Raw genomic sequence first — 25747 nt, 5'->3', positions numbered from 1 at the left:
ATTAAATAAATATCTTAAATATTGGAGATGTATGGAGAGCAATGGTTATGTTGGTATTCTATAATTTTTCATTGTGTAGCCTGATAAAATACACAAAAGAGAGAAACTGACAACCTTTAAATTTGTGATTTGACAGCATCAACTGCGAACAATCCAAGAGGTCTGCACAGACTGTCTCCTAAATTGTTCATATACATTAAGGATTCTTTGGGGAATCCAGATGGCTTCTTGGCAATGGCCGTGTACTGTAACAAAACTTCCTGGCAGATTAAAACTGTTTGCCGGACCAAGACTCGAACTCGGGGCCTTTGCCTCTGCAAGGTTCGCAGAAGAGCTTCTGAAAATTTTGGAAGGTAGGAGACGAGGTACTGGCAGAATTGAAGCTGTGAGGATGGGTCGTGAGTCGTGCTTGGGTAGCTCAGATGGTTGAGCACTTGCCCGCGAAAGGCAAAGGTCCCCAAGTTCGAGTCTCAGTCCAGCACACAGTTTTAATCTGCCAGGAAGTTTCATATCAGCGCACACTCCGCTGCAGAGTGAAAATCTCATTCTTGTGTACTATAACCTTTCTGACAGGAAACCAAGAATCCAGTTGCACAGGTAATACCCGCCTTAAGGAATCGAAAGTTGTGACACATCAGGCAAAACAGCCCGATCTACATTGTGCTTTGCTGTGGAGGCTGTCAATCTAACACTACATCAATTGGTGGAGGATAACAAGCATGCCAGCATACCTGAAAGTGCTTAACATTAAAGCCTACAATAAACTATAGAAATGTGTTGAAACATGGTAGACAAACATGCTGCAAGGGCACACTGTGGGTAAATTTAAAGTTAGTGAAGGAAACATATATACAATCATAAAAATACAGTAGAAATAAGTCTCCTAAAAGAGACACATTCTAAAATGGGACTATATATATATCTTTTGAAAAAGTAGTGTATATGGCTGATGTGAAGGAGACACCAAAATACATGGAAACTGATTATGGAAGAATAAAAAAGGCTACAAAATTTAAATATATATGTGAAATAATACAAACAATACTTTGGCTAAGAAGCTAACTTAGCGAGGGCAAGGAAGCTGAAATGGGTTTTCAATTAACAAATCTGTTTAGCGCCCGAAAACAAACCTCAAACCATACAGATACACACACACACACACACACACACACACACACACACACACACACACACACACACACACCCCTCAATTAACAAAAACTTGTACAATAAGAAATCTTTATCCATAAATGCAAAACTCTGCCATATAACACAGTCATTCGACCAGAATGCCTAAATTTCAAAATTCCTCTCATAAAATACAGCCAAACAATTAGGTGAAATAGAAAAGAAAGAAAGGAAAATAGCCAGGAAAATTAATGCCAGAACATGAGAATTGAAAATGGAAATTAAGAAGTAATAAAGAAATTTATAAATGGAAATGGAAATGAGCAGTTGGCGTCATTGGCCGGGAGGCCCCTCGCGGGGCAGGTCCGGCCGCCTTGGCGCAGGTCTTATTACATTCGGCGCCACATTGGGCGACCTGCACGCCGGATGGGGATGAAATGATGATGAACACAACACAACACCCAGTCCCCGATCGGAGAAAATCTCCGACCCAGCCGGGAATCGAACCCGGGCCCGGAGGACGGCAATCCGTCACGCTGACCACTCAGCTACTGGGGCGGACATTTATAAATGAATAGAACAAATATTAGACAGAGGAGAAGAGTTGTATTGTACAAGCATCTAAAAAGGCTAGGCAGAAAAGAATAACAAAAAGAATTTTTAAATTTTTTGACAGAAACCTAAAAGCATCAGTTTCACACATTTTTTGTGTATTGATGTTACTGCATAATGTCATAAATAAATACTTAGTTACTAGATGCAGTCAGTTAATTTCCATATTTCCATCAATTAATCTATAATACTTTAAACAGTCATACTGTAATTAGAAAATGCTCTCCACACAGAGAATCCAAATTCTAAGACAAGACTCTATTCATCCAAGATAGTGAAAGTTATTATGGGCAAGTAAAGAAGTTGAAGAATAAGAAGAAGAAAAAGAACAAGAATAAGAAAAAGAAGTGGTTGAAGTATTATAAGTAAACTAATGAAAATATGTAAATTAACTGATCTTATGTAGTATTTGAATATTAAATTATGATATTATTCAGTAACATTGATGCAAAACAAATCCTGTGAAAGTGAGTGCATTCTGGAATGAGGCTTCAACTCTCCAGTACAGTGTTCATTCATAAGGTTTTTCAAATGATTATTTTATATTATATATTTTTACCATACTTCTACCCAGAGGTGCTTCATCTGTACAGCACACACTACAGGAACCATGTTGTCAGGGATTTCACATATGCATTGCCCATTTTTGGGGAGAAAACGAATGGTAATCTTTTTGTGATCCTGTTTATGTTCTTTCACCAGTTACATATGCCCTGAGTGGGCCCATACAATATGCTGGTCTACCATGTTTTGTCACTTTTCTTCTAATTTTTCATTTATGCTTTATGTTTAACTTGTTCAGATGTGCAAGTGTGCTCATTGTCCCCAGCCAAATGATGTGGTGTTATATTTCCAGCTTTCACAGCTGAGCACAATGTAGATCATGCTTTCCTAATTGTGTGTCACAAAGTTTAACAGCAGAGATATGCAAACACTGTAAGCATTTATGAGAACATTCTGTACATTATAAACACTGTGTTGAGTATTAGTAATATGATTACAATGCAACCAATTAACCATTTAAAATAATCTCCGAGGCATTGAATAATAATAATGATGATGATGTTGACGACGACAATGAGGGTTGATGACAGTGACAATAATCACCACCAACACTTCTTTCGATGACTACAGTCCTGCAGTGTTCAAATTGGCTAGATCTTTTTCTTTAAAGATGTTGGATGCAATCTGTGGTAGCATTAGATTCACCACAGAATCCTACTAAACCAGCTGTTTCTGTGCTGCGACTGGTGAACCACTGCTCAGCACCCAGCTGCAGCTTCTCATGATGTGACATCCATACGAAGTAAAACAGATGCCAGAGAGTCCTCTTCTCATGATCATGTTCGCACAATCCATAGCATGCATATTTGGAATACATACAGAAACAGAATACATCACCTACAGCATCACTTATTCATCTATTAAATTGAGCCACATGTTTTAGGCAGGTATTGGAACAAGGGAAATACCTCGACGGTAGAAAGTTCCTGATTTGCTTTGACTCCCTTAATCTCTTACAGACAATTCAACATGTGTACTCAGGGTATAAATTAATCCTAATGTATAGGCACTGTTTGTATAGCAACATGGTCTTTTACAGCCAGAGTCCACTTCAGTGAAATTCTTCGAAGTGTGTGTCCATATTAGGATGTGATAAAACAACCGATGTTTCAGTTACTGTTGTCAGTATATTTCATCAATGTGATCGTGATTGTCATTTCTGCTTCACATATGCTATTGGGTCCTGCTATTTCAGTGAACATTACTGGAAGCACTGGCGTACTGCCTTAACTGGATGACAGGCTCAAGACTGAGGGATATCAGATGTTTATTGCTAGAAATATTTCACATCAGTTTTCACTAGTTTTTGTCAGCAACCAGTGCGATTGCTAGGGAAATTTTATGTTTATTTTTATTGGTTGTTATCAGTGCCATCATGATCTAATGATATTTACGAATTAGCTGGTGTTAACTGAGACCTGTCAGTCTTCCTAATACCGTATTTACTCGAATCTAAGCCACACTTTTTTTCCGGTTTTTGTAATCCAGAAAACTGCCTGCGGCTTAGAATCGAGTGCAAAGTAAGCGGAAGTTCTGAAAAATGTTGGTAGGTGCCGCCGCAACTAACTTCTGCCGTCGAATATATGTAGCGCTACACAGGCATGCTTTGTTGCAGGCACAAACATAAATACTGGCACAAAAAAAAAAAAAAAAAAAAAAAAAAAAAAAAAAAAAAAAAAAAAAAAAAAAAAAAGAGAGAGAGAGAGAGGTGGAAGACGAGCTTTTTTCCCCTGTCCCGAGTTTCGACCACTGAATTTTCATACATTATCCATCGAAGTAAATACAAATTCCGTATTGTTCATCTTCGAATGTTGCAGTGTTTCAATGTACTATGAAAATCCGACTGGCAAGACTGTTAGGGATGTTTGTCAATATGGCCAACCCTACATTCTGAATTTTTTCCTACCTGTGAGAAGATATGGTTGCTAATAGGAACTTTTATGAATTGTGAATCACATGCAGTATTCTCTTCACCATAAGAATAATACGAATATAAACATTTTGCCATGTATTCTTTTGTGTTTGCTGCTATCTCGTTTAAATTCTGTCCGCCTAATAAACTACGAAACTATAGTGAGACAACAGCAAACGCGGAAGAATATACGTATCATGTCATGTTTATATTCGTATTATTCTTATGCGTAATAATGATACAGTCAGAAATGAAGCACGGTAATCGACTAGATTTTTAAATCTAAGATGACTCTAATTTCTGTGCAGAATGTAATGTACTAAAGAGGCGTCGGCAAAGATTTTCAAACGGAGAAAAATTTTCACTAAACTCTTGTTCAGAACATCTTCAATCATACGCAGTCTATTATTTGGTTCTTATTGATCATGATCATTATCAAAGAAAGCAGCAGTGTAGGTAACATATCAGATCAAAGAAAATTGAGTAATCAATTCAAACCAGACGAAGCATGTGGAAAAGGAAGGGTACCCATATAAATACGGACAGAGCACCTGACACATTGCAATGGCTACCTGGTAAAGCTTAACTGCTAAGCTTACGACACGAACCAAACTACTGTAGCTGTATCGTCATTCATTCGATCTAAATTGTGTCTCATATTACAATGGACCAACTTTGTTTCGATTTGGAGGTGCGGCCTAAAACTTTTCTCCCCCCTTGAATTTCGAGTCTCAAATTTCAGGTGCAGCTTGGATTCGGGAAATTTTTTTTTCCTTGATTTCAAGTCTCATTTTTTCAGGTGCGGCTTAGAACTAAGTGCGGCTTAGATTCGAGTAAATACGGTACCTGCAGTATTTTGTTTAAAAGATACAGTGGGACTGCTCCACATGTGTTCAGCCTGCTGGCTTGCAGTAACTGGCAATCAAGACAGAAAACACCTCAAGCTCTCCCCATAGTTCATAGCAATTGGATGCAATGCTACCCTGACAGCCTTAATGAATTTTCACTTGTGGCAAATGGCCATCTGAGTAAAATACTTTTTCTCATGGCTCAGCTGATTTAGTTTACTGATTACACGGTATATATACTGCTTGTGCTCCATAATACATGTCTTCGGATAGAAAAAAAAAATCTACTCACCGAGCGGTGGCAGGGGAACACACACACAAATGGGTTTAACTTTTACAAGCTTTTGAAGCCAGTGACTCCTTCTTCTGGCAGAAGAGCTGAAGGGGAAGGAAGAGGGGAGAAGGAAAAGGACTGGAGAGGTTTAGGGAAAGGAGTACAGTTCAGAAAAGTCACCCAGAACCCTGGCTCAGGGGAAACTTACCAGACAGGATAAGAATGAAAGACTGATTGTTGCGGACTGCACCGTACGAGATTTGAAAACTTGAGAGCTTAAAGGTGGTAGACACAGTAATATGCAAAATAGAGATTACTACTAAAATATCTTCCATGAGATAATAAGAGTGAAAAGCTATGTGAATTGTATGTAACAGAGGTGGGAGGAGAGACAATGAAAAATAGATGTCAGAAAATGAAAGATGTAGAAAACTAAAAGGGATGAAGAATAAAGTAGTCACCATGAAGAAATGCTAAAATGGAAGAAATTAATGTAAATTAAGGCCAGGTGGGTGGCGAGAACCAAGGACATGTTGCAGTGCTAGTTCCCACCTGTGGAGTTTTGAGAACTGGTGTCTGGCAGAAGCACCCAAATGGTGCGTGTGGTGAAACAGGCACCAAGGTCACATTGTACAGCATGCTCTGCAATGGGTATTGTTTATTGCCTGTATACCTCTGCTTATACCCATTCATCCTGACTGATAACAAGTTTGTAGTCATGCCAATGTAAAAGGCCAAACAACGTTTACATAACAGCTGGTATATGACCTGTCATTTCAAAGGTGGCTCTGCCTTTGATAGTATAGGTTTTGCCAGTTACAAGGTTGGAATAGGTGGTGGTAGGAAGTGAACATGGCACGTTTTGCAGTGGTGATGGTCATAGGGGTAGGAGCCATAGGGAGATGGGTGTAGAAGGAGATAGGGTCTGACAAAGATATTGTGGAGATTGGGAGGGCGATGAGAAGCTATTCTAGGTGTGGTGGTGGTGGTGGTGGTGGTGGTTAGTGTTTAACGTCCCGTCGACAACGAGGTCATTAGAGACGGAGCGCAAGCTCGGGTTAGGGAAGGATTGGGAAGGAAATCGGCCGTGCCCTTTCAAAGGAACCATCTCGGCATTTGCCTGAAACGATTTAGGGAAATCATGGAAAACCTAAATCAGGATGGCTGGAGACGGGATTGAACCGTCGTCCTCCCGAATGCGAGTCCAGCGTGCTAACCACTGCGTTACCTCGCTCGGTCCTAGGTGTGGTGGGCAATATCTCAGACAGAAAGGATCTCATTTCATGGCATGATTTTAGAAAGTCATGGCCTTGTCAAAGTAGCTGATTAATACATTCAAGACAAGGATAATACTGTGTGACAAGGGGTGAGCTGTGAAGTTGTTTTTTGGAGGTATCAACAGTACCAGGATTGGATGTAATGGCCTGGGAAATCTGCTTTTGAACTTGCTGTTGGAATAATTATGTCCAGTGATGGTGTACTGCTGTAAAGAGTCTGCATCTGAACAAATACGTTTGCCTCGAATGCCAAGCCTGTATGGGAGGGAACGTTTGACATGGAAAGAATGGCAACTGTCAAAATGTAAGTACTGTTTTTTGTTAGGAGGTTTGCTGTGGATGGAAGTGTGTGGCTGACCTTTGGTGAGGATGAGATGAACATCAAGAAAAGTGGCATGGTATTTGAAACAGGACCATGTGAAATTTAATTAGGAGAAGGTATTTAGAAATTCAAGGTATTTCTACAGATCAGCCTCACCATGATTCCATACAGCAAAGGTGTCATCAATGTATCCAAACTAAACCAGGGGCCGAAGGCTTATGAATACCAGGAAAGCCCCCTCCAAGCAACCCATGAAAAGATTGCCTTAGGAAGGAGCCATTCTGGTTCCCATGGCCATACCTCTGATCTGTTTGTATGTCAGCCCCTCAAAGGTGAAGTAATTGATGGTAAGTATAAAGTTGATTAAAGTGAGAAAGAAGGATGTCATGGGTTTGGAATCAGGTGGGCATTGACTAAGGAAATGTTCAGAAGCAGATAGACCATGTATGTAAATGATGATTCCATCATTATCCTTCCACAGACAAAGAATCTACCACAGTGGTACTTGCCTAACAGGATTATGTTAGTGAAGGTCTGTGTACAACATCTGCCATCAAGATCCCATCCCTGTGATTCAAGCTAACCTCCAGTCCCTCCTAAAAACCTCAGGCCCCTAACAAGGACTTACACCTCAATCCATAGAGCTTCATACCTCACCCAAACCAACCACCTCCAACTTTTACATTCTTCATAAAGTCCACTAAGCCAATCATCCTGGCCGTTCTAGAGTTGACAGCTGCAAAGCACCCACCGAATGGATATCTGCCTTAGTTGATCAACACCTGCAACCCATAGTACAAAGACGTCCCTCCTATATTAAAGATACCAACCAATTCCTAGATCCTCTGAAATATGTGACCATCCTGCTCCCACCACACATGTCCACAGCTCGTGGTCTAGTGGCTAGCATCCCAGGTTCGATTCCCGGCCGGGTTGGGGATTTTCTCTGCCCGGGAACTGAGTGTATGAGTTGTCCTTATTATTTCATCATCATCCTCTTCATCATTTGTGACAGTGTCTAGATTCGATTGCAAAAAAAGTGGGCTGTATAAGAATTGGTACTGTACAGATGCTGATGACCGCGCAGTTGAGCGCCCTACAAACCAGACATCATCATCACCCACCACACACTTAGTTTGTCACCATTGATGCCATCTCCCTCTATATCAACACCCCCACATACATGGTCTGTCTGCTGCTGAACATTTCCTCAGTCAATGCGCACCTGATTCCAAACCCATGACATCCTTCTCGGCCACCTCAATCAACTGTATACTTACCAACAATTACTTCACTTTCGAAGCGCAGACGTACAAACAGATCAGGTGTACAGCCATGGGAACCAGGATGGCTCCTTCCAGTGCCAACCTTTCCATGGCTTGCTTGGACAGGGATCTCATGGGATCCATAAGCCTTCAGCCGCTGGTTTGGTTTAGGTACACTGACGACATCTTTGCTATAGGGACTCGCGTTGAGGCTGATCTGTAAAAATTCCTTGAATTTCTAAATACATTCTCCTAATTACGTTTCACGTGGCCCTGTTCCAAATACCATGCCACTTTTCTTGAGGTTCATCTCATCATCACCAAAGTCAACTACACACTTCCATCTGTATCAAACCTACTAACAAAAAACTGTATTTACATTTTGACAGTTGTCATCTTTTCCATGTCATAAGTTCCCTCCCATCCAGGCTTGGCATTCGAGGCAAATGTATTTGTTCAGATGCAGACTCGTTATAGCAATACACCATCACTCTCACTTCAGCCTTCACTGGACGTAATTATCCCAGCAGCCTAGTTCAAAAGCAGATTTCCCAGGCCATTACATCCAATCCTGGTACTGCTGATACCTCCAAAAAACAACTTCACAGCTCACCCCTTGTCACACAGTATTATCCTTGTCTTGAATGTATTAATCAGCTACTTTGACAAGGCTATGACTTTCTAAAATCATGCCATGAAATGAGATCCATTCTGGCTGAGATATTGTCCACCACACCTAGAATAGCTTTTTATCACCCTCCCAATCTCCAAGATATCCTTGTTGGACCCTATGCTCCTTCTGCACCCATCTCCCTGTGGCTCCTACCCCTGTGACCACCACCACTCCAAAACTTGCCCTATGCACTTCCTACCACCACCTATTCCAGACTTGTAACTGGCAAAACCTATACTATCGAAGGCAGAGCCACCTTTGAAATGACTGGTCATATACCAGCTGTTTTGTAAACACTGTTTATTCTTTTACATCAGCATTACTACCACCCCATTACCAGTCAGGATGAATGGATATAGGCAGAAGGAGTATACAGGCAACTCACAATATCCTGTTGCAAAACATGCTGCACAACATGACCTTGGTGCCTGTTTCACCACATGCACCATCTGGATTCTTCCCCCAGACACCAGTTTCTCAAAACTCTGCAGGTGGGAAGTTTAAGAGTACAGGAGAACATTAACCAAACAGCAGAAGCGTTGAGTCATTGACAGGCTGATACAAAAGAGAAGAAAAACTTGCTAGCTTTCAGATTAAATCCTTTCTTGAGCTGGAGTACACACACACACACACACACACACACACACACACACACACACACACACACACACAAATTAGGCCCACCTTGGTGCACAAATTATGGGGTAGTATTCACATGCTTTTTAAATTCTGTACTCTTCACTGGGAGTTATAAAAAGGTTTGGCTGTATGTAAAGGACACTGAAGAAGATACTTCTAATCAAGCTCAGTTGTGCGACTGGATTCGTGATTTCCTGTCAGGAAGGTCGCAGTTCATAGTAATAGACGGCAAATCATCGAGTAAAACTGAAGTGATATCAGGTGTTCCCCGAGGAAGTGCCCTGGAACCTCTGCTGTTCCTGATCTATATAAATGACCTGGGTGACAATCTGAGCAGTTCTCTTAGGTTGTTCACAGATGATGCTGTAATTTACTGTCTAGTAAGGTCATCCGAAGACCAGTATCAGTTGCAAAGCGATTTAGAAAATATTGCTATATGGTGTGGCAGGTGGCAGTTGACGCTAAATAATGAAAAGTGTGAGGTAATCCACATGAGTTCCCAACGAAATCCGTTGGAATTCGATTACTCGATAAATAGTACAATTCTCAAGGCTGTCAATTCAACTAAGTACCTGGGTGTTAAAATTACGAACAACTTCAGTTGGAAAGACCACATAGATAATATTGTGGGGAAGGTGAGCCAAAGGTTGCGTTTCATTGGCAGGACACTTAGAAGATGCAACAAGTCCACTAAAGAGACAGCTTACACTACACTCGTTCGTCCTCTGTTAGAATATTGCTGCGTGGTGTGGGATCTTTACGAGATGGGATTAATGGAGGACATCGAAAGGGTGCAAAAAAGGGCAGCTTGTTTTGTATTATCACGTAATAGGGAGAGATTGTGGCAGATATGATACCCGAGTTGGAATGGAAGTCATTAAAGCAAAGACGTTTTTCGTCGTGGCGAGATCTATTTACGAAATTTCGGTCACCAACTTTCTCTTCCGAATGCGAAAATATTTTGTTGAGCCCAACCTACATAGGTAGGAATGATCATCAAAATAAAATAAGAGAAATCAGAGCTCGAACAGAAAGGTTTAGGTGTTCGTTTTTCCCGTGCGCTGTTCGGGAGTGGAATGGTAGAGAGATAGTATGATTGTGGTTCAATGAACCCTCTGCCAAGCACTTAAATGTGAATTGCAGAGTAGTCATGTAGATGTAGACTGTACAATCAACTAATAGAACAAATGCTTCAAAGGCTATCATCCAGTAATGAACTGACAATATTACATATTAACAGATTACCAGATAAACAGGTGTAACTAACATAGTTGCCCATATATACCTTATTTTTTAATCAGACCCCAGTCACACTATAGCACTGGGAAAATTTAGTTGCCTGGGACAATGTAGCCATGTGTGTGCACATGCCCGCACATGTGCAAGCATGTTTTCTTTATTATTTAGCTCTAAATAGCCCACTGACGAAAATCTTAGCAATGTGTTGAGTCTCGTTTATGTGGCTATTGATCGCTCAATGGCTCAAGTATACAGTGAGTGGTTAACTTTACTGTTTAATTATTAATTTTTTTAATCTAAAAAAGGATGTGTAAGACCTATAAATGAAAAAGGATAATAATCATTATCTGTATCCTAAGAAATTAATGACAAAATCTCTTTTGTTTGTGAGTGTGTTGTACCTTTATTTGTGATTTTTCTGTATTAATTTTTGGACTCTTACAGAAATGTTATTATACAACTATGAAGTGCACTTTCAGTTACTTTTAATTTATTTAGGGTGTGCACAGAAGTAAAAAGTAAAAAATTGGTAACTTGAACTTTCTATTATTATTAATGTTCAAAACTGTGTACATGATTTGTAGTTCTACAGTTAATCTAGATGTAAAACTAATGTTCTTAGGCTTTCGTGGTCTGAATCAGTTTCCTTAAAACTGTTCTGGGTTGTAGACCATGTCATATTGTAAAACGATAAACCAACATATTGGTCATTATTTCTAGTGGTCTTTCTCAAGGCATGTAAATGCAACATGCAATAATGTCCAAAAAATTGTTTTTATCATTTTACAATGTGACCTTATCTAGAACCCAGAAGAATTTTTATGGAAACTCATACTGAAGCGTTTACAGTGAATTCAGTCACCATAGCAATTCTGGTTGTATGCAGCAATCCTTGTGAAGAACTTACAAATAAAGTTCTAAATGCAAGAGCAGAGGGAACTGCTGGGAATTTGATTGCATACTTGAAAAGTTTTGCTATCTATGTGCGAACACTGACATATAGCTCCCCATGCCTTCAACTTTTCAACAGAAGCACTATACACTACATGTGAAATACTACTTTAAAGTAATTATTTACTTTATTAGAAGTGGATAATACCTTACAACAAAAATCTTCTTGTAAACATTCCTTTGTATATTGTTGGTTATCATCTGAAGTGCATATGTAAACAGATCACTATTTGGCCTTGGCTGAAAATAGTTTATGATATAATTGTTCTCCAGAGCATTCTGGTGTAACACAGCACTTGTACTATCAACAATTATTATCACAGTATCATCTTCAGACAACAGCCTTTGAATCCATTCTTGCCGGCCAATAGCAATTTCATTCCACTGATGTGGGTCAAAGACATCGCAAACCTGAAAGAGCACATCTGAACTTTACTTATATTCAATAAATATTATATTAGCCTCTATAACATAATTTTTTCCACATGCTTGAAGGCTCTCCTTCAAGTCAAATTTTACATTTTGTTGAAAAAACAATATGATGTAATGGTTTCTGTATACATTGTAGCTATGTCCAAGCTCTTTAAAAAAAAAGTAAATCTTACATCTTTTTCAACCATAGTTCACAAGTACTGCAATCATAATTTTGTATCCTACCCAACATACGAAGTGTCTCAGATTATCCTTACATTTCTCATGCTACCAGATTCATATTCCTTGGCTCACACCTCTTGATCAACCCTGGCCCTTGACCTGTCCAACCCACCTACAAGTCACAAGCAATCCAAAGTCCATAATAAATTTCTTCTATCCCATGACAGGAGGAGATTCATGACACCTTTCAGGTCTGCTGCATTAGACTCTCCTTTTCTGAACTCCATACGGTGCTGTGATTTAAAGAGCACACTGTGTCATATGACAATATTTTGTGTGTTTTAGAATGTAATCTAAAAGCTGTGATTTTTTTCCTTATTATTATGTATAAATTTAATGACTTTGCCCTCAGTGTTTATCAAAGGATATTCTTCACCATCCTAGTAGTAAATACTTGTTTGCTGTCAACTTACCTCCCAAGAAGACACCTTCTGGAGTATTTTTCTAAATGTAGTCATTAGGTCCATAAAAGGTGAACAATCACATGCATACAAAAGCAGAATTTTATCTCTTGGAAATATTCTGGGAGTCCAGTGTTGCTTGATGCCTCCTAAGAATTAAAGATGAGCATTAAGTATGTAAGAATATAATAAAATATGTACATGAAACAATATATTTGGAAAATAATAAAGAGTACTGCTGTAGGTGGTGAGGGAAAACATGAATAAACAATTCCCAATTTTACATCAGTTTTTAAGCCCAATAATAATAGGAAAGAAAACTGCTCTGCAACTTTGGTCACTTAGGGTAAGATGAAAGACAAATTTCCCTTCTTTTCAGGATTTTTAATCTTTACTTTTTCTTTATGAAAAGAATATATTGCTACTCACCATAAAGATGACCCATTGAGTTGCAGAGCGCACAATGAAAATGCTGTTACACATTAAAAGCTTTTGGCCAAAGCCTTATTCAGCAAAGAAAACACACACACACACACACCTGTCTGCAAACCAACAGGTTATTTTTATGGTGAGTAGCAATCTACCTTTTTCCTAATATTGTCAATATTCCAACCTGGAATTTCCAGTGTTTGATTTTGACTTTTCTTTTTCAGTTTTCTATCTTTCCCTCTCATTATATTGAATATTTCAAATGATATGTCTTCTTTTGCATTTTATAGGTTGTGTGACATTTTCTTACAGAGAGTCAGAGCAGGAGGTGAGAAGACCCTCTGTCTTAAAACATTATTGCTATTCTTTTTTTTCTTTTTTATTTCAGGTAAAAGAGGGCCTTAGTACAAAATTATTACATATAATATCTCAAAATATACTTGGCAGCCATTATTAAGCAATTAGGCATGGAACATGATTGACATATCTTTCTTCTAGTGCACTGCTGCAAAAATCTGGCACTATACCATCATCTGATGTTTACAAAATATTAAAAAATTAAAGCAGAACAAGTCTCTCTGAATGTTTATGTTGAACTATCTATCATTAGTTCAATGATTGTTACAATCTCCACCATCTTCCAACTTTAACTTATTAAATGTAATTGCATAGATAAAAATCTACTCACCAAGCAGTGGGAGGAGGAACCACATATGAAAGGTATTACTACAGGCAAGCTTTTGGAACCAGTGGGTCCTTCTTCTGGCAGAAGGTTTGAAACAAAAGGAAGAGGGATGAAGAAAAGGGGCTGGTGGGGTTAGGAAAAAGGGTAGAGTTCACATAAGTCACCCCAAACCCTGGTCAGAGGAGACTTACTGGATGGGATGAGAGGAAAAGACTGATTGTCTTTCCTTCTCATCCTGTCCAATAAGTCTCTCCTGACCTAGGGTTCTGGGAGACTTTCCCAAACTCTACCCCTCTAAACCCCAGCAGTCCTTTTCCTTAACCACTCTTTCTTCCCCTTTAACCCTTCTGCTAGAAGAAGGAGCCACTGGCTCTGTAAGCTTGCAAAGAGTCACACTTTTTAAAAGTCTTTTCTCCTGTCACTGCTTGGTGAGTAGATTTTTATCTATCCAATTACATTATAACTTTAACTTATTTGTCATAATGACATTGATGGATACAGAAAATATATGCAGGTAAGTGTAAAAATAATACCTTTTAGAGAAACTAACCTTCATTATAAGACGGGCATCTCCTAAAATATTTCACAGCATGTATGAAGGCAGCAAAAAAGGCAAGTGAAGCAGCTGCCCCCAAACCAATGTAGATGTAAAAAATACTGCTATCAGGTGACACGTCAGGAATTTCAGTAGGAGCTACTCCCTTAGCAGCCACTGAAAATGAAACAAACCAGTTTAAATAACCTATACATACAGACTATAACAGAAGGAAAATCAAATGTGTGCACTGTAATGGAAGAGATCAGTGTACCACTTTCATTATATACTAGACTACTTGATATAATCAGAAAGAACTAGAGCACTTGACAAACAAATATTTTTCATGGATTATAATAACTTTGAGGATTCTTTTTCAAGTGAACAAATGGTAAAATAATATGTTGTCCTTATCCAGTTATAAAAAATTAAAACATATTATTCTTAACTATAAAGCCAAATATAAAAAACATTTCCTAAATAACGAAGAGTCATTTCAAATAAGTAATAATTATTCTCATTAATGTTATTTCTACAATTTATGATCATTGATTTAGAGAGAACCACTTCAGTTGCACTAATTATTTATTCAGACCATGGGCGGATTTGGGATTTTAAATCCCATCTTCAGGTTTATGAAAACATTGTATTGGTAACACATAACAAGCAGTAGGGCCAGCCAGTGCAAGAGCTCCAATCACTGCATGTTGGCAGAAACTATCTGCCACCAGGCAGTAGTGACAGTAGGGGCTGGCTTTTCTACCATGCGGTTGCCTGGTGATGGACAGTTTCCACTAACATGCAGTAACTGGAGCTCTTGCTCTGACTGGCCCAACTGAATGTTATGTGTTACCAATACAATAATTTGATGATATGAATATTATAGAGGGAAACATTCCACGTGGGAAAAATATATCTAAAAACAAAGATGATGTGACTTACCAAACGAAAGTCCTGGCACGTCGATAGACACACAAACAAACACAAACATAGACACAAAATTCTAGCTTTCGAAACCAACAGTTAGTTCGTCAGGAAAGAGGGAAGGAGAGGGAAAGATGAAAGGATGTGGGTTTTAAGGGAGAGGGTAAGGAGTCATTCCAATCCCGGGAGCGGAAAGACTTACCTTAGGGGGGAAAAAAGGACGGGTATACACTCGCACACACACACACATATCCATCCACACATATACAGACACAAGCAGACATATTCAGAGGCAAAGAGTTTGGGCAGAGATGTCAGTCGAGGCGGAAGTGCAGAGGCATAGATGTTGTTGAATGACAGATGAGATATGAGAGGCGGCAACTTGAAATTAGCGGAGATTGAAGCCTGGTGGATAACGGGAAGAGAGGATATATTGAAGAGCAAGTTCCCATCTCCGGAGTTTGGATAGGTTGGTGTTAGTGGGAAGTATCCAGATAACCTGGATGGTGTAACACTGTGCCAAGATGTGCTGGCCGTGCACCAAGGCATGTTTAGCCACAGGGTGATCCTCATTACCAACAAACACTGTCTGCCTGTGTCCATTCATGCGAATGGACAGTTTGTTGCTGGTCATTCCCATATAGAATGCGTCACAGTGTAGGCAGGTCAGTTGGTAAATCATGTGGGTGCTTTCACACGTGGCTCTGCCTTTGATCGTGTACACCTTCCGGGTTACAGGACTGGAGTAGGTGGTGGTGGGAGGGTGCATGGGACAGATTTTACACCGGGGGCGGTTACAAGGGTAGGAGCCAGAGGGTAGGGAAGGTGGTTTGGGGATTTCATACGGATGAACTAAGAGGTTATGAAGGAAGGTGGACGGCAGAAAGACACTCTTGGTGGAGTGGGGAGGATTTCATGAAGGATGGATCTCATTTCAGGGCAGGATTTGAGGAAGTCGTATCCCTGCTGGAGAGCCACATTCAGAATGTGATCCAGTCCCGGAAAGTATCCTGTCACAAGTGGGGCACTTTTGTGGTTCTTCTGTGGGAGTTTCTGGGTTTGAGAGGATGAGGAAATGGCTCTGGTTATTTGCTTCTGTACCAGGTCAGGAGGGTAGTTGCGGGATGCGAAAGCTGTTGTCAGGTTGTTGGTGTAATGGTTCAGGGATTCTGGACTGGAGCAGATTCGTTTGCCACAAAGACCTAGGCTGTAGGGAAGGGACCGTTTGATGTGGAATGGGTGGCAGCTGTCATAATGGAGGTACTGTTGCTTGTTGGTGGGTTTGATGTGGACGGACGTGTGAAGCTGGCCATTGGACAGGTGGAGGTCAACGTCAAGGAAAGTGGCATGGGATTTGGAGTAGGACCAGGTTAATCTGATGGAACCAAAGGAGTTGAGGTTGGAGAGGAAATTCTGGAGTTCTTCTTCACTGTGAGTCCAGATCATGAAGATGTCATCAATAAATCTGTACCAAACTTTGGGTTGGCAGGCCTGGGAAACCAAGAAGGCTTCCTTTAAGTGACCCATGAATAGGTTGGCATACGAGGGTGCCATCCTGGCAGCAATGGCTGTTCCCTTTAATTGTTGATATGTCTGGCCTTCAAAAGTGAAGAAGTTGTGGGTCAGGATTAAGCTGGTTAAGGTACTGAAGAAAGAGGTTTTAGGTATGGTGGCAGGTGATCGGCGTGAAAGGAAGGGGAGTAGGAGTAGGATTAAGGTTTTTGGCTCTCAATCCTTTTTAAAAAACCTTAATCCTACTCCCAACATCACCACTGCTGAAGCCCAGGCTATCCGTGATCTGAAGGCTGACCGATCCATCGTCATCCTTGCGGCGGACAAGGGTTCCACGACCGTGGTACTTGATCGTCGGGAGTATGTGGCTGAGGGACTGCATCAGCTTTCAGACAACACCACATACAAAGTTTGCCAAGGTAATCCCATTCCTGATGTCCAGGCGGAGCTTCAAGGAATCCTCAGAACCTTAGGCCCCCTACAAAACCTTTCACCTGACTCCATCAACCTCCTGACTCCACCGACACCCCGCACCCCTAACTTCTACCTTCTTCCTAAAATTCACAAACCCAATCATCCCGGCCACCCCATTGTAGCTGGTTACCAAGCCCCCACAGAACGTATCTCTGCCTACGTAGATCAACACCTTCAACCCATTACATGCAATCTCCCATCCTTCATCAAAGACACCAACCACTTTATTGAACGCCTGGGATCCTTACCTAATCTGTTAGCCCTGGAAACCATCCTTGTAACCATTGATGCCACTTCCTTATACACAAATATCCCGCACGTCCAGGGCCTCGCTGCGATGGAGCACTTCCTTTCACGCTGATCACCTGCCACCCTACCTAAAACCTCTTTCCTCATTACCTTAACCAGCTTAATCCTGACCCACAACTTCTTCACTTTTGAAGGCCAGACATATCAACAATTAAAGGGAACAGCCATTGGTACCAGGATGGCCCCCTCGTATGCCAACCTATTCATGGGTCGCTTAGAGGAAGCCTTCTTGGTTACCCAGGCCTGCCAACCCAAAGTTTGGTACAGATTTATTGATGACATCTTCATGATCTGGACTCACAGTGAAGAAGAACTCCAGAATTTCCTCTCCAACCTCAACTCCTTTGGTTCCATCAGATTCACCTGGTCCTACTCCAAATCCCATGCCACTTTCCTTGACGTTGACCTCCACCTGTCCAATGGCCAGCTTCACACGTCCGTCCACATCAAACCCACCAACAAGCAACAGTACCTCCATTATGACAGCTGCCACCCATTCCACATCAAACGGTCCCTTCCCTACAGCCTAGGTCTTTGTGGCAAACGAATCTGCTCCAGTCCGGAATCCCTGAAACATTACACCAACAACCTGACAACAGCTTTCGCATCCCGCAACTACCCTCCCGACCTGGTACAGAAGCAAATACCCAGAGCCACTTCCTCATCCTCTCAAACCCAGAAACTCCCACAGAAGAACCACAAAAGTGCCCCACTTGTGACAGGATACTTTCCGGGACTGGATCACACTCTGAATGTGGCTCTCCAGCAGGGATACGACTTCCTCAAATCCTGCCCTGAAATGAGATCCATCCTTCATGAAATCCTCCCCACTCCACCAAGAGTGTCTTTCTGCCGTCCACCTTCCTTCGTAACCTCTTAGTTCATCCCTATGAAATCCCCAAACCACCTTCCCTACCCTCTGGCTCCTACCCTTGTAACCGCCCCCAGTGTAAAACCTGTCCCATGCACCCTCCCACCACCACCTACTCCAGTCCTGTAACCCGGAAGGTGTACACGATCAAAGGCAGAGCCAAGTGTGAAAGCACCCACGTGATTTACCAACTGACCTGCCTACACTGTGACGCATTCTATGTGGGAATGACCAGCAACAAACTGTCCATTCGCATAAATGGACACAGGCAGACAGTGTTTGTTGGTAATGAGGATCACCCTGTGGCTAAACATGCCTTGGTGCACGGCCAGCACATCTTGGCACAGTGTTACACCGTCCAGGTTATCTGGATACTTCCCACTAACACCAACCTATCCCAACTCCGGAGATGGGAACTTGCTCTTCAATATATCCTCTCTTCCCGTTATCCACCAGGCCTCAATCTCCGCTAAATTTCAAGTTGCCGCCAGACATACCTCATCTGTCATTCAACAACATCTTTGCCTCTGCACTTCCGCCTCGACTGACATCTCTGCCCAAACTCTTTGCCTCTGAATATGTCTGCTTGTGTCTGTATATGTGTGGATGGATATGTGTGTGTGTGCGAGTGTATACCCGTCCTTTTTTCCCCCAAGGTAAGTCTTTCCGCTCCCGGGATTGGAATGACTCCTTACCCTCTCCCTTAAAACCCACATCCTTTCGTCTTTCCCTCTCCTTCCCTCTTTCCTGACGAAGTAACTGTTGGTTGCGAAAGCTAGAATTTTGTGTCTATGTTTGTGCTTGTTTGTGTGTCTATCAACGTGCCAGCGCTTTCATTTGGTAAGTCACATCACCTTTGTTTTTAGATATACAATACAATAATTGTATTGTATATATATATATATTGTATAACCAATACAATAATTTCATACACTTGAAGATGAGATTTTAAAATCATGAAACAAGTCATGTTTTGAATAAATAATTAATACAACCAAAGCAGATCTCTCTATATTAAATATCATGCCTCTCAATTATGGATCTGCTGTGTACCATATTTAGTCCACAATTTATTCTGAGTAATAGTTTAAAAGAATTTGTAAAAGAAATAATGCATCATATGTAAAATTGATATTTTGTATGATTGCTGTACTGCTGGAGTTTTATATTTTTGTTCTGCTTGAGATAACATATTCTGGCATGAGTTAGTTGTTGTCTGTACTTCTAATTCAGTTTGTCTGTCTGCTAGAGACGAGGGTGATAAGTTAGCTAAGTAAAAGCAGTTTTGAAGTAAAGTTGCGCCAGCAATATTAAATAAATTTTATATGAACAACTTATTATTCATCTTAATATTATGCACACATACAAAACCCAAATATCTGTTTGTAACTAAGTGGAATCAGTTTATCTTCTAGACACCACAATGAGAAAAAGAAAACTACAAAGGACTACAAGAAGAAAGTTAAGTAAAACTAATTTCCATTAATAATGTTGATGCTGTGGGAATTTGTTTCTCACTGAACATGACACACAATACAGTAGTATTTTACTAGGTGAGTAGGGTAAAAGGGAGTGGTAAATCATGGAAGCATGTCATGAAAGAAAATCCAGATTTGAAAAGTTTCTTTATTGGAACATTAACAAGTCACTATCAGTTGCACAAAATTACTAAAATGTCTATGAACAAAGAAACCTTGCGCCAGGTGGTATACCAGTTCACGACATGAGAGATCAGTTAACTTAATCTCTTTAGAAAACGTGAAGGACTCCTATGATACAGGAAATGTGACTAATTTAATACAGGGATTGAAGAACTATGCAATACACTATAAACTGAACGTACATGGATAATGTGAGCACATCTAATCTAACAAAAAGAGCAATGTGAAAATGAATACATATGATGAACTGAGATAGTTACAATCCACTACAACAACTGATGCAACTGCATGGCACAATAACAAAGTTGTGGTCCATAGGTGAACTAATCTAACAATTTTTGGATGTGAGGTCTGCCAGTTATGCAAAACACCGTTTTTCTCAGTACCCAAACATGTTTCGGCACCAATGTGCCATCATCAGTGGGTTTTCGTTTTTATTTATTCTGCAATGTGAACAATTTTGTTAAATGAGTATAAATCATGGAAGCATGTCATGAAAGAAAATCCAGATTTGAAAAATGCTCACATTGCAGAATAAATAAAAAGGAAAACCCACTGATGATGGCACAGTGGTCCCGAAACATGTTTGGGTACTGAGAAAAATGGTGTTTTGTGTAACTGGCGGACCTCACATCCAAAAATTTTAACTGCAAACATGGCCAATACAAAGAGCTGCAAATCAAAAAGATGGATAGTCTAACAATGTTTGCACTTCATCTCTAACAGCCACATGCACAACACCACACTCACTATATTTTAACAGACTTTGTGAACCTGATACTCCATGATCATAAAGGCCACATTGAGATGGTTGTGAATCTTTCAGGCCCCAAAATATCATGTCAGTCCTATACCAGCTAGTTCTCTGTAGGCATCAAGTGAAGCCTGCAATACTGACTGTAATAGGCACAAAAAAGGGACTCACCTTTGCTGTGAACCTATCTTGTAGCACTATGGCAAGGCTTTAAGTGATGATAAAATTAGTAACATTTAATCACTGTACTTGTCATGTGGACAGTTCAGTGTCAGTACAGGAAATGCCTGAGTTGGGATCAGTTCCTGTAGCATGCTTTGTGGGTAAAATGCAAGCATTGTGGCAAAGAGTTATGTGACAGAGAAAACACTTGTCCTAGGATGCTTACAACTTATGAAGACTTTTTCTGGCTGATGTATAATGCGTGATGGAAGGTATGAACACATTGTAGTGCATCGCCACAATGCAGCTGATACAGGAATTCTAATTTCTGTATAATTTGCTTCAGGGACAATCTATCTGGAGACAATCTGCCACAACTAAACCATTGTTAAAATGAGGTTCAATGAAATTTTTTAAAATTTTTGTAAAATGGAGTGAAAATTTAAGATGGAGAACATTCGAATACATTTGCTGCATGTACAGAAGTGTGCACAGTGAGAAAGGGCTAAACAAATGAGCACTTATGTAACAGCGCTCTAAAATATGTGCAGTGAGAGAAGAAATGACAGTTTGGCAAGAAGATGTGTGTACATTTCACGGAGCGAAATTCTAACAAGGTATTTAGTGCCACAACACTTAATTTCAACTAACATTTAATAGTCAAATTAATAAAGAGGTTGAACAAGATTACCACATCAAGGAAACATTTTCATACATACTACTTGTCACAAGGTTTGAAATGCAAGAAAGTCAATGACTTTTATTTCATTACATTAATATGAATCATTGTATCACTATCAATGTGATAAGACTCTAATATTGTACCAATATATATTTTACATTTTGCTTGAAAAAATGTGGAAGTATATTAACAGATCTTTAATAATGGAATTTAAGTTGACCAAGTCAACTGCATTTGAGTTTCATTAGTTTTCCCAAATTCCTGAATGGTTCTTACAACAATATGAAAAGGATAGATTGCAACTCAGACAGATGAAGTGTCAAGTTGCAGACAGGCACAATGAAAAAGACTGCTAAAATAACTAAGCTTCTGGATAAGTCCTTCTTCTGAAATAGAAAACCCACACACTATCACTCAAGCACAACTCACACATATGTGAGTACTGCTGGAGTGTTTGGGATCCCTATCAGGTCAGATTGAGGGAGGACATAGAAGCAATTCAGAGGTGGGCTGCTAGATTTGTTACTGGTAGGTTTGACCATCACGCAAGTGTTACGGAAATTCTTCAGGAATTCGGGTGGGAGTCTCTGGAGGAAAGGAGGCATGAATTGCTACTGAGGAAATTTAGAGAACCAGCATTTGAAGCTGGTTGCAGTACAATTTTACTGCCGCCAACTTATATTTCGCAGAAAGACCACAAAGATAAGATAAGAGAGATTAGGGCTTGTGCAGAGGTATATAGGCAGTCATTTTTCCCTCGATCTGTTTGGGAGTGGAACAGGGAGAGATAATGCTAGTTGTGGTACGAGGTACTCTCTGCCATGCACCGTATGGTGGATTGCGGAGTATGTATGTAGATGTAGATGTAGATATGTGGACACTGTCTCTGGGCACTGGGGCCTGACTGCAACTGCATCTCATGTGAGTGGCAGTTTGCTGGGGTGTGTGGTGGGGGCAAGGAGGCGGCATGAAGTGGGGTGAGGGAGGGATAGCAGGGCATGGGAGGGGGCAGATGCTGTGCTGGGAGCATGCAAGGACATGGTGAGGACAAGATAGGGCTGCTAGAAGCAGTCTCAGGAGACTGTTCTGGTTGTTGGGGGGAGGGGGGGGGGGGGGAGGAGAGAAGTAGAAAAAGGGACAAGACTAGTAGATCTGTTGCTGGTGAGGAAGGCATATTTAGTGCTGGTGTTGAGAGCAGAGAAGAGAATAGGTAGGTGGTGGGTGGAAACTAGCAAAGGTTGAGGCCAGGGGTGGTACGGGACCAAAGGATATGGTGTAGGGAGAGTTTCCACCGGCAAAATTCAGAAATGCTGTTTATGTTAGGAAGAATCCTGGAGGTACAGACTGTAAGCAGTCACTAAAGTGAAGAACACTGTGTTGGACTGCATGTTTATTTACATCTACATCATACTCCACAGGCCACCAAACAATGTGTGCCAGAGAGTGCTTCTGGTACCACTGAATGATCCCATTTACTTCTACATTCCATTCGCAAATGTCATGTGGGAAGAATGATTGTTGGTACACATGTGTATTAGCTCTAATATCTCGAATTTTCTCACTGTGGTCGTCTCTGAGATGTGTATGGGAGGAAGTAATATGTTGTCTGACTCTTCCCATAAAGTGCTCTGTCTAAATTTAAGTAGTAAGCCTCTCCACGATGCACTACACCTCTCTTGTAGCAACTACCATTGGTGTTTGTTGAGTACCACTGTAACACTCTCGCATGGATTAAAAGGTCTTGTGACAAAACACGCCACTCTCTGTTCGATCTTCTCTACCTCTTCTATCAGTCAAACTTTGTAAGGATCCTAGATTGGTACACAATACTCAAGGACTGGTCAAACAAGAGTTTTGTAAGCCACTTACTTCGTGGATGAGTAACATTTCATGAAGACTCTTCCTATGAATCTCAATCTGGCATCTGATTTTCCTATTATTTGTTTTATATGGTCATTCCACTTAAGGGCACTCTGGATAATTGCTCCAAGATATTTTACTGTAGACTGTTTCCAACAATCTGTCATCAATAATGTAATTGTACAGTAGTGGATTTCTTTTCCTATACGTGTGCAATACATTACGTTCATTTACATCCAGGATCTACTCCCAGAGCCTGCACCATTCATCAATCCTCTGCAGGTCATTCTGCAACTCAGTACTGTCTCTGTTGTTGCTATTTTCTTATAAACAACTGTATCACCTATAAACAATTTTAGAGCGCTCCCGACACTTTCTATTTGATCATTTATATACATTGTAAACAGTAGTGGTTCTACCAGTCTTCCTTGGGGTACCCCAGAAATTCAATTTACATCTGTCAATTTTTCTCCATTAAGAGCAATGTGTTGAGTTCCATCTGTAAGTAAATCCTTTATCCAGTTACATATCTAGTCCAGTGCTCAGTAAGCTCATATTTTTTGTCACTAAGTGACAGTGCAGAATGATGTCAAATACGTTCCTGAAGTCAAGGAACATGGCTTCAAACTGAGTGCTATTGTCTACAGTGCTACTGATCTGATGGATGAACATTTCATAAGATCTCTGTTTGTGGGATACATGTTCATTTTTATAGAGGAGATTTTTGTTCTGAAAAAATGCCGTAGTGAGTGAACACAAAGCATGTTCCATAATTCCATAACAGACTGACATCAAGGACATAAGCCTATGATTATGTGCATCTGTTGTGTGACTCTTCTTAAAAATGAGAATGACCTGTGTTTTTTCCCAGTCACCAGGTTCCCTTCATTGTTTCTGCTATCTACCATAAACTGCTGCTAGAAGGGGAGCAAGTTTCTCTGCATAATCTTTGTAGAATCTTATAAGTATCTCATCTGGTATTGATGCCTTTCACTACTAAGCAACTGTAGTTGCTTCTCTGTTCTGTGATTGGCTATCTAACATCTGCCATTTTGATATTCATATGGCGAGTGAAAGGAGGGACTGTGTTTCGATCTTATGGGGTGAAACAATTTGAACAGACCAAATTCATCATTTCAGCCTCCTCTCTGTTCTCTTCCTTTTCTGAGCCAGTATGGTCACTGCTTTAATAAATAGAGGATTTTGAACCACTTACTGATTGTACATAAGACCAAATCCTCTTAGGGTTTTTATTTACATCGGTCGACAAAATTTAACTTCCAAAGTCAATGAATGCTTCTCCCATTGCTCTCCTTACACTCATTTTTGCTTTGTTCAGCTATTGGTTGTCAGGTAGGTTTTGACTTCTCTTGAATCTGTGATGAAGTTCTCTTTGTTTGTGTAGCAGTTTTCTAACATGGCTATTAAATAATGGTGGGTCTTTCCCAGCCTTTAAGACCTTGCTCGGAACATTCTTGTGTAAGGTATTTTCAACAATGAGTTTGAATTTTTCACACTTGTGCTTCACATCTTCACCATCAGCACTGAATATTTTGTGCTGACTGCTCAGATACTCTGCAATTTGTATCCTGTCACTCTTGCTAAGCAAAAATATTTTCCTACCTTTGTTAACATTCCTTATAAGATCCATGCTCATAGTTGCTATCATAGGCTTATGATCACTGATATCTTCCTCTGCATTAACTGATTTGATAAGTTCAGGTCTGTTTGTCACTAAGAGGTCTAAGACATTACCTTCATGAGTTTGTTCTCTAATTACCTACTTCACGTTATTTTTGGAAAAGACATTCAGAATGATGTCACACAGATCCCTGTCTCTGGCACCAATTTTGATAGCATGTCCCTCCCAATCTACACCTGGCAAATTGAAGTCACCTCCTATTACAACGGCATGCTCAGGAAAATTATTAACAAAATCATGCAAATTCTCTCTGAGTGCACTATCACCATAGCTCCTGACCCATGTAGTCTATAAAAGCATCTGATTACCAATTTTGACTGAACTTTGATGCTTAACTTCATACAGATTAATTCACATTCACAAAACTTTCATGGATATTGTCAAAAGCTTTACTGCAGTAAATATGCCACCATCACTGGTGACTAATC

At 40.3% G+C, this 25747-nt stretch overlaps 1 protein-coding gene across 3 annotated transcripts in view; it reads right to left on the bottom strand.

Annotated features, from left to right (window-relative positions):
- The window catches only part of LOC126092538 (uncharacterized), a 175816-nt gene that overhangs the window by 13860 nt on the left and 136209 nt on the right, over nt 1–25747 (bottom strand). For all 3 annotated transcript variants that reach the window (XM_049908191.1, XM_049908188.1, XM_049908190.1), the window contains exons 10-12: nt 14424–14585; nt 12772–12908; nt 11853–12115 (exon numbers count right to left, since the gene is read on the bottom strand). In XM_049908191.1, coding sequence (XP_049764148.1) covers nt 11853–12115; nt 12772–12908; nt 14424–14585 — 562 coding nt within the window. The remainder of the gene's footprint in view (nt 1–11852; nt 12116–12771; nt 12909–14423; nt 14586–25747) is intronic.

Source organism: Schistocerca cancellata, chromosome 7, assembly GCF_023864275.1.
Source record: "Schistocerca cancellata isolate TAMUIC-IGC-003103 chromosome 7, iqSchCanc2.1, whole genome shotgun sequence".
Classification (NCBI taxonomy): domain Eukaryota; kingdom Metazoa; phylum Arthropoda; class Insecta; order Orthoptera; family Acrididae; genus Schistocerca; species Schistocerca cancellata.
The sequence above is the reverse complement of the archived record's forward strand: the minus strand, read 5'-3'. Positions and strand labels throughout refer to the sequence as shown.